Consider the following 19,560-nt stretch of genomic DNA (forward strand, 5'->3'; position numbering starts at 1 on the left):
AGACTACTGTTACTTTTTTAAGGATTACATGATTACATATTATTCACACTATGGCAGTAAGATGTTCACAATTAGTAAATCTCATATTTTTTTTACATTTTTCATAATAAATTTACCTACCGCTTATATACGTTCATGATTGTTCTGAGTTTTTCCGGGGGAGGGGTGTGGAATCGCACAGGAGAGAAGCAACGACGAGGCAAAATGGAGCTGTGTTTACCGTTTCATCACTTCAATTATAAAGAAACTCGTGGTTTAAAGAAACACTGGTTTTATTTTTAAGGTGCAATTTTAAACCTAGCAGGGTTGTTGCAGTGAATTTCATGAAATTCAAAATGGTTTTTGAGAGTTGCTGTTTTTGTTTTTATTTACTTAAAATAAATAATTGTTTTTTAAATTCATAAAGTGTGCTTTTGTTTTATTCAGTGTGTTACTATCAGTTGACACTAAGAACAAAGTAAATCAGTGTTAGTATTCTGAAATATTAACTGTCCGTACATTGCACTTTAAAAATGAGTTTTTAAGGCTCTTGTTGGTGAAAAAGAATTTAATATATTTTTTTTCCTCTTTATGTATTTGAAATCAACTATGATGTCAAAAGTAATCTAGATGTAATCCAAAAGTAGTCAAATTACGTTACCAATGATGTGTATTCTAAGAGATTATATTACTGATTCCAAATTTTGTCATGTAATTTGTAATCAGTAACGGATTACAATTCATAAGTAATCTTCCCAGCTCTGGATGTACGTTTGTTATGCGCATTTTGTTAAAGGCCCACTGAAGTGCCTTGGAACGTGGAGCATTATTTGATGTGATGACATAATTTTAACTGAAACGGAAATCAGAACCAAACTACCGAGAAGACCCTCCCCAATTTTTTTTAGAAACCAATAGCGTTTATGCCACAGGCCAATATGTATTATCTTTGCAGTGTTTTATTTCTTATACCCTAGTGCACTATGTGCCATTCACCATATAAAGTAAGAACAAGTACATGTATTAACAAGAGTCTCGACTTAGGGCGCCTGTGATTTCATGCAGAGATTCTATACAACGTAGGAAGTGTGACACTTCAGAGTGTAACGAGCATTTGATTAGACAAGAAATATGATGATTCCAGACTTTTTTAGCACATGTGCCAAACTGTTCAGTGCGAATTTTGTGAACGTTTTGGGCCATACTAAAATGGTTTTTGCATAGTTGTGTTTGACACATTAAATCTGTAACAATGTGTCTTACAAAGTAACACAATTGATCTCACTTGAAATGTATCCCCACATGAAGTCCTTGAATTTGAGGGTATTGGACTTGGAAAGTCCTTGAATTTAAAGTTAACCAAGGTGTGGGAACCCTGCTTATTGGTGGGGTGATTTTTGTTTGTGATAAAGCATGACTGGTCCATAGCCTTCATCTGTTTATTGAACATTTCTTTGTGTTTCTGATATTTTTCCTGATCAGAAACAAATAGTACATTTAATATTCTGTTGATGTAGTTAACAGAAAGAAAAATATATTGACATACAGTACAATAACTTATCACAAGAGTAATGAACAGCTGGATGCTTGGCTGCAGTTACAAAAACTAAAGTAATTGCATGGTCTTTTGTAAGACAAAAGCAATGGTTTCCAACCCTCTGAGCCTATAGTATACATCCCTCATTAATATTTAATGTTTGCTAACAACATCTGGATGATCTGTTGTATATTGGATTGACAAACTGTGGTACCACAACAAGACTTGCTAAAATGTTCCTTATATAATGTGAAGTCACTGGTTCATAGGCTTTGTTCAGACTGGCAGGAAAAATCCAATTTGTTTTTAGGTTTGTGATTCATATCCATTTAATTGTTTCTCTTATATAAATAGCATGAACACAAAACTTAATTTAACAATACCACTTCTTCCAAATTGTCGGATGAGGTTTAAAAAAAATTGTACGTGACACAAACAATGCTCAGGTATGCCTACAAGTTTGAATTTACAAATTTTTCCAAACATGGATTTTATAAAGTGAAAAGTGAATGAGCAAACTGGTGATTTCAGCACAAATGTGTATAAAATACCACAGTGATGCCTCAGGACTCGCAGCCAAATGTCAATATGAAAATCAACATCAATACATTTCCTGTTTTCTGTCCTCTATTCCACAAATACAACTACTTCTATATTTGAGGAGCTCAGATGCAAAAGCTGCTAAACGCCAACTCTGTCAAAAATGAGATAATGATAATAACCGAATGCTCTTGGCATGTATTATATATTCATCAAATACTTTTGCTTCAAATCAACTTAATCCTCAGGCCATTCAGGAATACCACTTTGTTGGCAAAATCCTGTATACGCCACGTCGATGTAAAGGTGCAGTGTGTAATTTTTCTCTTGACAGAAATGCAAAAAATATACAAAACTATATTATCAAGGGTGTATAAAAACCTTTCATAATGAACCGTTATGTTCTTATTACCTTAGAATGAGACGTTTTATCTACATACACAGAGGGTCCCCTTACATGGAAGTCGCCATTTTGGGCCGCCATGTTTCTACAGAAGCCCTTAACAGACAAACTTTTTTCACTAAGTTGTCTCCCACGGTGATCTGTTTGTTCGGTGGTGGCTACAGTAGCTTCTCTATGCGTTTCAAAAGCGAGGGGTGAGCAGTGGACTGAGCCGTTGGTTGCCATTCACAACCTCACCACTAGATGCCGCTAAAATTTACACACTGCACCTTTAAGCAAAGGGTGCATGGAAACGAATTGGATGACATTCAAACTTGTGTCCCTTTTGGGTACTTGAATGAATGAGGACCTGAATACAACCCGAATGTGGCAAGGACATGGTTCAGAGCACCTCTTAATGTGTGGTCCAGTTTCTTTATTTTTACCTTTTGACATTCATCATTTGCAATGCTTCTAGTTGCATCTTTAGTGATTTTGTTTACTATGTCTTGTCTGAAGAAATTTCTTTTTTTTAGAAGTGGAGATATTTGCATGCCTTTAAGAGGGTTTTGCAACAAAAGACTAAAAAAGTCAAATTTGTTAAATACCAATGAAATTACTAAAATGACATTTGTGGGGGAAATGGCATTTCCATTACTAATAACCTTTTCATTGCCATTAAAGTGAAATTGCTAAACCTGATGAAAATGCTCATTTACAAGTAAACGTCAGAGGGTTTTGCATCTGAACTCCTTATTTAATGGCATTGTGTTGACCCTTATGTGGTTACTATTGCAACCACTGTTAATATACCAGATATTGACTACACGGTATGACCAAACAGCGCTGGACAGCAGTGTGGACTTTCGGTTGTTCATATAAACAAATAAGAAATGTGCAGTGTGAACAAAGACTATTAAGCATATCTCTGTGTTTCAAGTCTGAGTTTTGGTACCACCAGGGACAGTTTTTAATTGCTAAAAATCTAAAAGAGAACCTAACAGTTTGTGAGGATGAATACAAATTACAACAGACTACAATTATTTTAACCAAGACAGAAGCTTACAGCTGTCAAACTTGACTCTTTAAGGTGCAAAATAAAGCAAAAAGAGTGCAAATGAATGAATACAAAAGTACAGGACAGAGATGTAAGATGTCCTCATGTAACTTGATGGTACACGTATAATTTAAAAAATATGTTCCCTAAGCACCTTGGTGCCATTGTCGATTTCAGTTGTTTGAATAAACATATGAAAAGTGATAAATGACATAAACTAGGCAAACCTCATCATAGAGCGTACAAACTGTACATGAATACTGGTCAGAGAGACTGTCGGAAACAAGTCAGCAGATTCAGCAAAGCCAGTTAATAGACATGATACACATGAGTATGTTGGCATTGTGTGTACATAGTCAGATCTGCTTTTCACACACACACGGCTCATGCATACAGCGTGCCCGTTCACAACAAAACATAATATTCCCTTTATGTCTAAAATTGTCTACTCCCATTGTGTACTGCAATAACAAAGACAAACAATTATAAATTAAGTACGTGATTACTGACAAATTGCTCTAGTTGGTAACACCAACCCTAAACAGATCAATTGCATGAAGTGTAAATCTCACGAAAACCTGTCAAGAATATTACAGTAAAAGAAATGTACCCCCAATAACGCTAGCTTAAGTCAATTAGCATCTTGTTAGCATTTCTGCTGTATAATTTAGTTTTTCGGTCTATGCATCAGAAATGTCTATCGTCTTGAAGAAAACACATACAGTATATAGAAGCTAACATACATGACTGAATGTGGATGAGTCATTTAAGAGCTTTGTCAATAGAAACCTACACATGCACATACAAAAAGAGTCACAAAGAACAATGATCGTGGCACCCTTCAACAGTCATACATACAAATGTCTCTTTCATTTATTTTTTTTATGCACTATTGTCCTCTTTGTGGTTTCACATTAGACACACTCAGAAATGTCCCTTTAATTTTTCAAGAAGGTCAGCTTTCCATCTTTTGTGAATTTGGTCACTTTTATGAGGTTAGGATTACATATAGCGCAAGAACATGACGTAAGAGTGGAATTCAATGGCTGAATGGCTATTCAAGCTATATGAGCAGAGTCCATCACAATCAGTGGCAATAGATAGTGAATGGCAGATCTGTCATGTAGGATGTAGACAGTCCTGCTGTTGGTGCCATACGGATACAGTATACGGAATGTATGTTTACATGCTGGTTTGTACTGGTCCTGTTGTTCAGGAAGTCTTGTTGCTTTGTATCCAGGCTGGTGAATACAGGCAGTGGTTGGTCCCACATCTCCCAGACGTCTAGAAGGCTTAGAAGTACAGGGCTGGTTCGCTGCTGAAGTCTGACAGTGAGGAGCTGTCAGCAGGTGTCAGCTAGGAAAGAAAACAAACATTAACCAACAGGACAGACATTTTATTTGTACTGGAGTATTAATACAAATTATGATAATTTACTAAATGACACTTTGGTTTGAAATACTGTAGGACTATTCACGTGTTTTTTTTTTTAAGACAACTCATTGCACAGTTTATGCTACAGACACAATTTATTGTGGCTTGTTTAAAGATGTTTGAGAGATGTTATTAAATATCTAACAATTTCTGCCTGTCAGACAACAAAAAAAGGGATAAAAAGGAATACTCGTGTCCAGTGACAAATATATCATAGATGTGGATATGGGCTTTTTGGTCAGTAAAAGCAACCATCTGGAATGCCCTATTCAGATGTAGCCAGCCTTTAAGCAAGCTTAAAGAGATAGTTCACCCAAAAATCCAAGCCCTGTCATCACTTTCTCACCCTCATGCTGTAAATGGTTACAATCACAGGGTTCCCACACGTTAGTTAACTTCAAATTCAAGGACCTTTCAAGGACTTTCCAGGTCCAAAACCCTCAAATTCAAGGACTAAATGTTGGGACACATTTCAAGTGAGAGCAAGGTTACATTGTGTTACCTTTTAAGATACATTGTTACAGTTCCCTTTTGAGGGAACTCGCGCTGCGTCACTGCGGTGACACTTTGGAGACACCTCCAGGGGTAAGTGCGTCTGAATGTGTATATCAAATTCAAACAATGGTGAGGCGTAACGACAAAGACAGGGTGACACAGGAGCCAGAAAGTATAACGCTATCTGAAATATTGCCATTTTGGTATGAATCAACATTCGCATAAAGAAAATATAAACATTTAAAGCGAACAGTTTAGCAAGTGTGCATAAAAGGCTAGAAATGTTATGATATCCTACACTACACAGGGAATAATGTGGATTTTTTCCCCAGAAAACATCTTGCATAAAATAGATTCAATCACTTTCAATGACCTGTATCTATGTATATATATTTTCGAAAACTTCCCAGGGCCTTGAATTATTTTCCCCCAGAGTCACAAACTTTCAAGGATTTCAAGGACCAGTGGGAACCCTGAATCAGCTGTGTGCCTACCATCATTTATCAAAATATCTTCATTTGTGTTCATCAGAAAAAAATTTAATTCATACAAGTTTAGAACACCATGAGGATAAGAAAATTATGACAGAATTTTCATTTTTGGGTGAACTATCTATCTACATACGCCGCTGCCATGTTGATTCCAAACTGAGGCTGTGAGGGATGGGCGTCCAGAGCAGGCGTTTTAATCCTTTTGTTTTGTATCAGGATGCTGGGCATTCAGCCATCAAAACACAAAAATACATTGTTTTACAAATTTCCAAGAACGTTATTCCTAAAATTAGAATGAACATATGACCTAATTTGAGATGAGAGGAGTGCATTGTGTACATAATATCTGTTTTGGATAATCGCTAATTTCTAATGTCGTAAGCATGTTTACTTTTCTTTAACAAAAACAAGTAGGCTATACATCTACAGTTTGTATAGAACATAAGAGTATGTCCCATGTATTTTCTCCATTATGTTTTTTCAGCACATGAACATTGACTTAATAACGTGTGATTGACTTGATAACAAGATATTTACGTGATAGTTCGTTGTGCAAGTATTGTTAAATATTGGGTAAAACCCCATATGAACCCCCAAAGTTGTGTACAATTAGAAATGAATCCTGCTTCTGTTGATTCCAGTCAATGTGCTTAAAGGGACTGTAAGTAGGATTTATAGTGTTTTATTAATCAAAATCAATGTCTTGGTGTCAAATGACCTCTGCCAGTGATCTGACTTTTCTTTGTAAGCTTAGAATTTCTTCTCTTTACTTACATTGAACGAGTAAGTCTAAGGAGGCTTCCATGTCGTTCCACCGTATTGATAAACTATAATAGCAAAGAGGGACAAAAAGCACTAGCCTACCAACGCGTTTCCACAACGCGTTTTCATTCAGAACACATGAATCAGCTGAAACGGACAAGGAGATCAAATTACATAACGGCTACCATAGTTGCAACACGCATTTAGAAAGGCGAGGCGCTAGAGAGCACTGTTCGTTTGAATGCAAAATACAATTTCACCACTAGATGGGGGTAAATCCTACTTATTGTCCCTTTAAAAAAACTTAACGTAGAAAGGTTTTTAACATATTCAATTCTTGCCTTGTGTTTTTTGTAATCTGTATGAAATGGAGATATGTACTTAATTATAGGATTATATTAGTGTTTTAAAGATAAGTAAGCATGCTTACAACATTAAAAATTCTGTACAACAGATTTTGTGTACACATTACACTGCTCTTATCTCAAAAATATTATGTCCTTCGCATTTTAACAATACATGATTTCTGAGGGGTTTTTTTGTCCTTTGGAAAATGTATTTTCTGTGTTTTGATGGCTAAATGACCAGCATCCCTGTACAAAAGAATAGGTTTAAAGCACACACTCTGGTCGTCCGTCCCTCACAGCCTCGTTTTGGAACCAACATGATGGCAGGCTGATTAAGGCGCATTATAAGTTAACCCATTCTGGCCAAGAACTGCCAAGAGACTGACCGCAGTTTATTTAATTTTTGTTGATTGTGTGATTGTTTAAAATAGAGATAAGTCTGTAAGCAATATACATAAGACCAAGAGCGTGAAGTCTAAATACATCCCCTAAAAACCTAAACATTTCAGCAATGCAGTGCAGTGTCCTACAGGTAAGTCATAAAAAATACGGCAGCCATTTTGCAAAGGAAATACACAGTGTGTACAGTACTGTGCAAAAGTCTGAGGCCATAATGCCAGAATTACATTTGTTGTTTTTGCAATGTTATAGTGATCATATACAACTTTTTCTCGGTCTCTTTAATAGAATACATCCAGAAAATACAGGATGTGTATATATAGTATTAAAAACTGTATAAAAATGTAAACTGATATGTCAACTGTTTTTAACGTAAACTCCTCTTCCACTTGAGCAATAGCAGGAAACTGCAGGATCTCTTAAACCTAAATAAAATTAAGTCCTAATTTCAAATTTTAAAGAAATTAGTCTTTTTAGTTAATTCTGCTCAAAAACACAGATGTGTTTAGTTCCAAGAGAAGTCACACTAAACACTGACGATGCCTAAAGAAGTCATTTAGTCCTGAAATTTTTTTTTTGTACATATTTCCTGTATTTTCTGTTTGTATCTTAATAAAATAGATTGAAAAAATTTAATATGAATGGATATTAAAACTTATATTCTTATAGTTTACCATGACATCCTTTGTAGATTGTGAATTATCTTGCCCTCTGACAGCAGGGTCACTATGCTTGTGTTCTTGCCATGTGTTAAAATCCATTGAGTGTTTAGGTGTATAACTGGACAAATCTAAAAATGAGGAGAAACAGATTTATCAATCTCTATGTAACATACATTACTTAATTTAAAACATTTCTAACCATTCAAGTTGTAAAAAATACACAATAGTTTATTATACTATTACAACAATATTCTTATGTCATTATTAATGAGGACTTTAAAGGTTTACTTTAAAATTTGGATGCTGATAAGTGTCAACTACCAGCTGCAAAAGGTGTAACAGCATATAACTGGCCAGCAGATGTCAACACTGATCCAAACTAAAACAGTAGTCCAATGCAGAGAAGGAGAATCATCTTAGGAAACTACTGCTATTTAAAGGGACAGTACACCCAAAAAACACCCTGATCTCTTATTGAAGCAATAGAATTTTCTTTGGTCTGTGTAACTCCAAGACCATTCAAACTTTGCTGTTTACTTTAATTGTAGAGCATTAATCATGTGGACAACTTTAGTGGAATACTTTTTTTCATTTAAGGAGCTTGTCTTTATTGACATTTATTCAAAATGTGTATAAAAAACAAAAAGATCATCCCTTGTAATTGTCTTTTATTAAAGAATGCTTAACCTTTACTGAATCTATTTCCTGCTCTGCCCACATTTATGGTTTCTCGGCTCTATACCTTCATCTTTCTGTCTTCCTCTCATTCTGTCCACTTCCTCTCATTCTTCCATTACTCACCCGTGGTGTTGTTGGAGTGACTGGGTGAGCCGGCGTAGCTGGCGCGAGGAATGTTTATCCTCCCGGTGCTGATATGTCCATCTTCTTCTCCTCCTTTTTCCTCTCCTTCCTCATCCTCCTCTCCACTGTCCCACACGCTGCTTTCAGATGGGTATTCAAAAGTGCTCTGCAGGCTAGACTCATTGAAGGATATTTTCAGCTGTAATGGAGCAAGAAAACAATACGATTCAGAGTCAGAAACAGAAAAGTGGCCATCATAAAAAGTTTTTCAATACTATTTAAAAGCATCCTGGGATGCATCATAGGAACTTGGTAGTGGGCAATAGGGCTGTCACAATGATTAAATAATCATCTCATCGCGATTGTTTGACCTCATCACAATGATTTCAGATCACCGCAATGATTGCGCATCCCTCTAAAAAACACAAGGGGGAGCTGCAGCGTCTGATTAAACGAGAAAGTATCCGATTACTTTTATGTGTGTTATGTGTATTAATATTTACTGCCAGGTAAACCTTGCAAAAGATTTTTTTAAATAATCACAACAATGTGTGAAAATTATTTCATGAACAAACTAAAAAAATGTACGAGAATTAAATGTCAAAGCAATAAAACAGACAATTAATCGTCATAATCGGCACAATTTATTAGAAAATTACCGTCAGCCAAATTTCATAACCGTGACAGCCCTAGTGGGCAAACTAGTCTGGGCAAATTGTGCTAAAATATTCCAGGCTAACAACTCATATTGTAATTATGAGATTAAGAGTATCAAATTTTGCTTATTTGTTTGACATGGCCTTACAGTAGTATTAAAGATATCAAGGTTATATTTTCACAGCAAGTTCTTTACATTACTTAGGATGATTGTATGTAGAAAACAGTAAATCACAAAAAAAAGGTCTTTAGTTGCACTGTAAAAGTGAAAGTTGGATTGAAAAAAACAAGTACTTTAATTGGCAACACATAAAAATATAATTAAATGAAACATTTAAGTTGAAAAAGCTTACATGTTTAGATGTTAACAATTAAAGTAATGTGTGGATCCAACTTTTAATTTACAGTGTGGGATTTTACAGGCAGGGGCACTAAGATATAGCAGTTTTGAATTGTGTCATATTTATTTGTTATTTGTTATTATTTGTCACTGCACAATTCCCATACTTCTACGGTTGAAATTTTAAATTCTGATGGCAACGACTACTCTTAAATATAACACACAGAATTGTGACACAGAGAATTAAATAACAAAAAATTAAGAGAACGATGGAAACACACTTTATATGCTAATATGACAGTAGGAGATGCTGTCAAGAAAATGGCATTTGTTTAGGAAGGCTTTACCAAATCCGTCCACTCGTTTATATTTATCAACACCAGGGATCTATGGTAACACACAGAGAGACTTTTGACTGTTGAGTACACAATGCAAATGAAAGGGAAATAGTTAGTCAAAAAATAAGCATTTAAAGACAACAATGTTTCCTTATTGCTTTATTTATCACTCTATCAGGATTTATTCTGAGATTAAACACTTATCGAATTAGGTCAATTATGGTTATAAAAGATGATTTGAGGAGCTCAGATGCAAAAGCCACGAAACGTCACCTTCACTCTTGGCACATGTTATGTGTTTATCAAATATATTCGCTTCAAATCCGCCTTATCCCGTTCAAAGGCCATTTAGAAATACAGAAATAAGCCAATTAGCAACTGTCAAAAAAACAACAACAAAAAAACAGCAACCACACAGAAACACCCTGAACAGCATTGTGGCAACCACTTTTTATCATATCAAACACAACTTTTCTTAATATTTTCTTTTTTAAACATTTTATATTTTTAAACAAATATAATGATAACAAATATTGTATTGACAATTTTAAACCCATCTAGAAGCTGCTGTACCACAGTATGTAGTTCAAAGCATACTGCTTGCAGTCACCTGACCAATGCATGTGTCAGCTCTGTCCTAAATCTACTATAATCTTTATCACATGTCCCTACTAAAATAACATTTATTTACACAATTTATATGAGAAAATTAAGAAAATATTTCTGCACACCTACCAAAACAACTGGACAAAAGCCACCCTAGATAAATCATAATAAACATTCATTACATTCTGTTTCACAAACAGTGCGGAACAAATAACATGCCTGTTCAATACTCAAAAATGTCAATAGAACCTGTCAACTAAATTTAGAGTCTCTGTAAAATTACAGTATCGGGAGTAGCAACTAATGATTTTTCATTTTTTTTCTGTTTATTTTTTCTGTCTGTTAAATTATTTCCTGACCTTACAATAATGTAACTTAAAAAACAGTAAGAGATCACGAAACTTCACTGCAATTGTTGTTAGTTATTGTGACAACAACACCCACATTATGTAAATTAAGTTTTCTAATGTTCTCATTTCAATAAAAAGGAATACAGTGAATCACTTCTTCCATTACTCTTTTAGAGGAGTTGTAAAAGCCTGATCTCATCTAGTAACTCAAATGGCACTGAATCAACTGCGGTTATGTAACACAATGGGCATGAACTTGGGAGTGGAGTCAAATCTGTGCCTCTTTCTATAAAAAATGACGCAAGAACGAGCATGACACTTCACAGATTAACTATACATTGTGCTATGTGATATATGAGATCCAGCACTTTTAAATATTTTTTCCCGTTACATTTCTGCAAAACCTACATGTTGAAACATTATGTTCTTTCATTGTTGCAAATACAACACTATTGATTAATAAAAAAATAGTCATAAAACAGTATTTTTAATAAATATTGTGTTATTAAATTAATAAAGCTTTTATTGCAGGATAGTAATTTATAATTACAAGACAAAATATGTGCCTGATGTCTAAAGTAAATGAGAGTCTTTTTCTGTAAACAGCTCTTTAGCAGGAATTACAGTCTAGAGTCTTCCTGGAATTGCACATTTAAATTTTTTTACCCATTTTTCATTGCAAATTTGTTCCGACCAACTCGGAAGCACATGTAGTCCACAAGTATCTCTGGACTTCCAAATTTAGGTTTACTAACAGATTTTTAATCAGATCATATCCAGCCTCATCCAGAATACTAACCATCTGTTTATGAGTTGTACTTTTATAGTTTCATGCTTAGTTTTTGCTGTCTTTTTTGGGTCATCTCCCTGCTGAAAAACTTTATTGAGGTGAAACCATGGGTTTTGCAACATTGGGTCAACCATAGTTTCAATATAAATGTGTTCTTTTAAAACCCACCGCTTCACCCCAGATAACATTGAATAACTGTATGGATTAGTTTTTAATGTATGGATGTGCTTTTTTTGGAGCTTTAAAAATGGGGCACTATCCAGTCTCATTATGAAGCTAAAAAGTTACAAAATGCCATCAGGGCTTATCTTATGTTTGAATCTGAGTGATAAGTGTAAACATTTTTTTTAATTTTATTTATTAAAGACAACTTTTACAGTTTACATTTGATCAATAATTTAGCAACAGATTTAAACTGAGAAAAATCCATTTTTTTCCAATAGCCAATTTACTATTCCGCCTGGTGAAGCACAATTTACTCAAACTTTGAATTAGTCACTGGCAGTAAAACACAGAAGTTTCCAATGTGGGGTTATTTGGTCATTATTGGCCTGTGACTATTCAGCCAGCATTAGACTTCGGAGCCGAGACGGTTTCAGCAGCCAGCAACATCATAAACAAATGGCTTTACTTAACAAACTTAACTTCTGGTAGACTTCTGCATTGAATCAATAACAACAGATTCCTTTTACAGTAGTTTATGTCAAAAAAATAAATGAAAAGTACCTTCGTTTCAGATATCATACTGTATCAAGCTCATATTCAAGGGCCCGTTTTTTTCTGATCCCATTTTTTAAACTTTAATTATTGTGTAATGTTGCTGTTAGAGCATAAATAATACCTACAAAATTATAAAGTTCAAAGTTCATTATATTTTCTTTAATAGAATTAGTGTTGGGCGATATGCCCCATTTTGAGATAGTCTTATCTTATCGTCAGCCAGTGAGATCATTTAGTTATTTATTTGTTCATTTTTTACTCATTTATGACAAGTCACTTGATTGGTGGACAAAAAAGAAGCAAGGCAACACTGTCATGACCGCAACCTTCTTAAAACTGATGCCATTAATCCGAGCGCGTCATTAAATCCCAGGCGCTCTAAAATTTCCTGCGTGCCAGGGAGTGGGAACAACACACTCGCTGGTTTTAAACCCCTGCGCTCCTAACAACCTCTCTAGTGCAAGGAAATGTCAGAGCCGCGCGTATTACAAGCTCATGTGCAAGGAAGAGTCAGAATCATGCACATTACAAGTTTAGATGCTAGGAGCCCATGCCGCACGGATTCAGGTCTAAGCAAGACATAGATATGTACACTAGATGTCGCCTTGGGGTTCTAAGCATGCGTCAAAACCGCCGCCATTTTGGAACAGGGGTTTTGTCATAGGAAGTAGCTAGGTAAAGCTCCGCCTGTACTTCGAATTAATGGACGATGCCAGACTTTTGTGCTGCATATTGATGTTAGGCCTACTAGCACTATGCATTGTAGTTAGAAAAAGTAGATTTTCAAAATATCAAAACTTTAATTTTTTTCTGTACTCAATGCTAAATACATGTCTGACTGTTTAAACGAACCAAAAAAAACCCAAGAAATTCGCATTCATGTCAATTTAAATTGATTTTATTTCCGTTACACCATTGCCTACAATGATGTGATGCGGGGTTCCCCTGTTTCAAGATGGCGGCTCTGCTGACGCATTTGGTCCAATGAACTGCCGTAGCCAAGGCGACATCTAGTGTACATATCTATGTCAGCAAGACGCGCACATTAAGTGTGTCTCACAAGCTATTTCACACAAAGTGAAGCCCACAAACCCTCTCATGCGAGGAAAAACACACAATGACGATAGTTGGCGATGGTTATTAATATTATCATCATAGCTTCACATTAACATGCGAAACTTTGATGATAATATTAATAACCATCGCCAACTATCGCCATAAAAGCTTGCTACCGGCGATATGTCTGACGATCGGCGAACACGATACTATACTATCGGCACAACCCTAAATAGAATTACGCTTTCAAAGCCTACAGCGAATGGCCGGTTTGGACTACAGCCCTCTACTTCCCGGTTGAATAACGTCAATATAAGAGTTTCTCACTAACCTCCGCTCACAGGAATACATCATTCGCTAGCTAAGCTCAAATAGCTCTGGCTAAGCTAAGCTGCTGTCGAATCAAAACACACTAAACAAGCTACTCAATCAGAACTAGTTATGTATTTCTGAAGGAGGGACTTCATAGAACAAGGAAGACATCAGCCCGTTTTTAGGACAGTGAAAATGGCGCTATAGAGATAAGTAAATTGTGTGAACAATACTATGTTTTTTTACACGTGAAACATGAACACATGTTATATTGAGCACCATAAACACAATCATAGCTTCAAAAACACAAGAAAAACGGGACCTTTAACTACTACACTGAGCTAATATTACTATGTAAAATGAATGTATACAATGTTAGCTAAAGATCCTTGAATTCTCGCCTGACTGCCAAATCCACAAAGCAGCAATCCATGCTCACTGTCTCCCCTCATCTTTTGGAAACCAAAAAAATTTATTTCGATACGGTATTTGTTCCGGAGGTCAGTTTAGTCACTAACCAAACCGATAAAACCATACAGACTGGAAGTTAACTTCGGACCAGCCACGTAGCCGTAGCAACGCAAGTCAACTGATGAAACCATCTATAGATTCCACCACAACCTTTAAGAAACTACGGAAAGCACACCTGTTCCACATTCGCTTAACTAACCACTTACTGTCAAAATCCCTTTTCATGCCGAGATTATGGAAAATACACTGAAAATGCGTCTGGTATTTGTCCAGGTTTGATTCGATTTTGGATCATTCACAATACCAATGATCTGTACGTGCAGAGAGAGAGAGAGAGAGAGAGAGAGAGAGAGAGAGAGAGAGAGAGAGAGAGAGACTTTCCTGAAGTGAACTAGGTTGAGATTGTATGTCACATACGCACAGACACAGATTTAGGGGATCTACCTACAATGTGGTTGGCAGCATGCAGCGGAAACTGGCATGTAAATGCTAAAGCTGTTTGTGTGTGTCTGTGTGTGTAAGGGAAAGATTGTTGCGTCTTCATCAAGGTTTAAAGCTGAGCCTCATTAGAGGTAATCTGCTGCCAGCGTGTTTAATATTAGAAACCCCCTAGCATTGACAGCTGGTAAGGCCTATGAAACATAGGCACGTTACGCATAATATGCATGTTATTGTATCCTAATCATGTGAGGTTTGTGATCAACCATACGTGTATTATTGTATGACCAAGGGGATTCCGCACATTAAATGTATTTTTTTAAGGGGTAATAATTTTGGCATATATGAAGGCTTGCTATATTGCATATATGCACTCAAAATTCACTTAAAATGTTTAGTACATAATATCAAAATAGTGTAGATAGATTTGAAACTACCAAATTTGTTAATGACAAATATCAGCAGATCACTTGGCCTGGCACTGAGTTTCTTTATGCATGTATGTTATGTGGTGTTTGTGGTATGTGTAGTGTAGCCTACGTACTAGGTGTTTTCCTCATCCTTGAAAGGAGAAACAGTATGTGGTGTGTCAGCAGGCACCGTAAGGGTGTGCATAAGATATTAACAGCAGGTTTTGTCTGCTGTAAAGAAGAATGTTTGTGATCATCGTCACACCATGAGTGAATGAGATAACAGTATGCCTTCATTGATGGAATAGGTACTGATCTATCTCCACCTCTAAAAAAACAGCACCACAGCAAAGGTGTGTATTGTGTCCCAACCAGGTGTGACATCTGCATTAAATAATTCATCCTCAAAACATACTTAAAATAATATGCAGCTACCATATATGGAGTGGGATTTAAACCAATGAAATTTCACTGTTAAGTAGAGCTACCAAGAGTAAAGCAACACATAAATTAGAAGTATAGAAAGAACGATTTTTCCTCATTTAATTTGTTATGGGTATATGGAAATATTAGCTATAAAAAGTATTTGTTATAAGAAGTGCTGTAGCATGACTCCCGTAAGCTATGTCTGCTATTGTTAGAATAGTATACACTAATTCTAATCTCTACTATTTAGGATATACAGTGGCAAGAACCTGTTTCATGGTTTTCTGAATAAATTTGTCAGAAAATGTGATCTGATCTTCATCTAAGTAAAGGGTATTGACAAACATAGTGGCCCTCATTTATCAAGATTTATTTAAATTGAGATTTATCAAAATGGACGTTGGCGTACGGCACGCTCAAATCATACGCCAGCTCAGGAGGTGGTGTACGCACATTTTGAGTTAGGAAATGCACAGAAAAAAATTCCTAACACAACAAAACGCACTGACAAAATAAAATAGTATATGATATATTATGACCCACTGTAAAAAAACAACAACAACATAGTAATTATAAACTTAAGTGTTTTTTTTTTGCAACATGAACTTCAATGTTTAATTTGTGTGACTTTTCAAAGCATTTGATTTGTATCATACAAATTGTATGCATATGTATTCCTTCAGTTGCGAGCCGTTTCAGGGCAGAGCACGTGAGCGCAGCGGAGCGCTAAGCGGTGCGGTAATACCTTCATAGCGCCTTTTTCCGAAAATTCCGCTCGCTCAGCACCGCTCGTTGAACCCAGAACGCCCTTTGATAATTTGCGAGAATCTGTAAAAACGTCTAGCAATAAGTTATGGAATTCAAGCCTTATACATAAATGTAAAGTAAAAATCAAAGTTAAGATTGGACAGGAAGAAAAAATTGAAAGGGAGTGCGGAGAGACTGTAAAAGTGAGCAAATATTCATCCTGGAAACTGAAGCGGCACATTGCAAGAAAGCACAAGGATGTGCTACGAAAACATGGTAATAATGCATCAAAAGGTAAGCTAGTTACATACCATTCGATGATAAATAAATAGCTTCACATGAATAGGTAAGGTAAAATGCTTGTGTTGAATGGAGCCATAAATCCAATCATGATGACATGCGGACAAAATCATGGCCACGAATTTTCTTTTATGCTTCATTATGGACACTTCTCATTCTTATTTAGTCTAAAGTATGGCCATAAATTTAGAATTCGTTCCCAATATTCAACAGTTTGTTCCTTGGAATGAATTATTATAATATTTCGTAATTACTATTACAATTATTATTATTAATTAAAATTATGAATTAGCTTAGTAAAACATGTGGATGTTGTGGAAACAAATTGTTATTTTGAATTATATCCGAAGCTCCGTATCAAACTGGATCTAAGATATAGCTAACAAACAACTGTATGTAAATACAGAACAACACACTACAAAAGTAATTACATAATTTAAAAATATTATTTTTAAAAAACTTAACTGAACTATTAAGCAGACATAGAATTTAGATGTAGGCAACAGTAAATAATAAAAATAATAATAATAAATAATTATTCTTCTAAATATCAGTAAGCGTCATTAAAGGGACACAAGGCAGCATTTTTATGTTAATAAATCATCTTCGTAAGTCGGTATATGGTTAAATGACTCATTACCGGACGAATGAAGTCTCTCTCGCCCGCCCCTACCGTCTGTAGGAAGAATACCCCACTTGCAACTTCGCTGTATCCGACCCGGTGTCCTTCAGTCTCGCAAAGACTCAGATATCGCGAGAAGCAGTATCACTTTACAGCAAACAACACAGAGGCAAGCGAGCTAAACACGGCTAGCGATTGTTGCAAATGGCAGAGCCGGGGAAGAAGCATCGAAAACCCTTGACGGAAGGGAAACCTAACTGGATTGGAAATAAGCTGATAAACTTGGTTCCGAGGGGGGAGGGACAACAATTCGTTTTTACGACAGTGTGTTTGAAAGCATTTACTTTCAGACACTAGGGGGAGCTCGTAGAGAAACATTACGCAGACTTGCCTGGTTTCCCTTTAATAATAATAATAAGAAGAAGAATATTACAAATTGTCATGCAATTATTAATGTGTCTTTAATCCCACTCTTTAAACTCCCAAATAAAACAATTTTGTTTCTTTTCACTTCCCCGGTTTCTCTTCTTTGCCGTCTTCCGTGTGTTATTGGCGTAAAATGAAGGCGTGGGGGAGGCGGAGACTTGAATTTATATGAGCGTGTAATTCTAATGACGATTGTTTTTAGCCGCGGCATTTATGAAGGGAAGGTATTGCTTACACCTGAATATCAAAGGTACGCACAGTTTTATAAATCAGGCGGTGAGAGGAGTGTAAGCATAATCTTACGCCAACATATACGGCCGTTTCTACGCAAGAATGATAAATGAGGGCCAGTGTGTCTAAAAATAATTACACAAAATTATCATCAGCATCTCTATTGGGTTGAGTTTGGGCTCTGACTTGACCACTCCAAACAGCGGATTTAGTTTTTCTGAAGCCATTCTGTTGTGGACTTGCTCAGGTGTTTTGGGTTGTAGTTCTGTTGCATTACCCACTTTCTACAAAGTTTCAGCTGACATACAGACATTCCCACATTATCCTGAAGAATCCCCTCAATGATTTCAAGCTTGCCAGGCCCTGATGCAGCAAAGCAGGCCCAATCATTATGTTTCATTCACCATACTTTACAGTTGGGATGATGTCTTCATGATGATTTGACGTACCCTTAATGCCAGATGTAGCACTTTGTGCTTTTTTTTATAAATAATTTAATCTTAGTTTCATCAATCTACAAAACATTTTGCCAATACTACTGTGGAGTGTCAATGTGCTCTTTTGTAAACTTCAAGCGTGCAGCAATGTTCTTTTTAGTAAGCAGTGGCTTACTTTGTGGTGTCCTGCCATGGATACCCTGCTTGTTCAGTGTTTTACGTATTGTAGACTCATTAACAGAGATGTTAGCAAGTTCCAATGATTCCCTCAAATCTTTGGCTGTCATTCAGGGTGATTTCTTTACCTCACTGATAAGTCTTCGTTGTGCTCTTGGTGTCATTTTGACTGGGTGCTCAATTTTTGGTAGAGTAGCAGCAAGAGTCCCAATATGTCTCCATTTGTAGATTGTCTGCTTAAGTGTAGACTGGTGTTTTTCTAAAGTCTTTGAAATACTTTGCAACACTTTCCAGCTTTATGTAAAGCAACAATTCATGATCGTAGCTTCTCTGAAAGCTATTTTTGGCGAGGCATGGCTCACATAAGGGTGTTCTTCTTGTGCACAGCAAACTCCAAAAGTTTGAGGGGTTTTTATCAGTCTAAGTAGCTGTAGTCCACACCTCCAAACATATTATCTTAACGTGACTCCAGGTGTGCTAAACCAGACTCCAATTAGCTTTTTTGAGGTCACTAATGCACTTTTCCATTGCATAGTACCCCACGGGATGGGTCATGTCAGTTTACTTTTGGGTTTTTTTTTCCACTGGGTGCAGTATGTAGTACCCAATCATTTTTTAGTACCACTTTGGTGGAGGTTCCAAGCGGGCTAAGCTGAAACCAAAACAAGATGATTTCCAATGACGCTCTCACTTGTATGATGTCACAGCAGTAGGCAGCGCAAATATAACAACATGCCTATAATCCCTCCCACTTTGAAATGATACTAAACTCGATAGAAAAGCTAACCAAGCCAAAGTGAAGTGAGCTGACACGACCTGA

General features: G+C 36.2%; 1 protein-coding gene across 1 annotated transcript in view; it reads right to left on the reverse strand.

Annotated features, from left to right (window-relative positions):
• Nucleotides 1-1,400: 1,400 nt before the first annotated feature.
• Nucleotides 1,401-19,560, reverse strand: part of tprn (taperin) — a 35,035-nt gene continuing 16,875 nt past the window's right edge. Inside the window, exons 2-4 of the mRNA XM_055200998.2 lie at nt 8,887-9,085; nt 8,098-8,213; nt 1,401-4,851 (exon numbers count right to left, since the gene is read on the reverse strand). Of these exons, the coding sequence (XP_055056973.2) occupies nt 4,789-4,851; nt 8,098-8,213; nt 8,887-9,085 (378 nt within the window). The 3' untranslated portion in view covers nt 1,401-4,788. The remainder of the gene's footprint in view (nt 4,852-8,097; nt 8,214-8,886; nt 9,086-19,560) is intronic.

This window comes from Misgurnus anguillicaudatus, chromosome 22 (assembly GCF_027580225.2).
Source record: "Misgurnus anguillicaudatus chromosome 22, ASM2758022v2, whole genome shotgun sequence".
NCBI classification, from domain to species: Eukaryota; Metazoa; Chordata; class Actinopteri; order Cypriniformes; family Cobitidae; genus Misgurnus; species Misgurnus anguillicaudatus.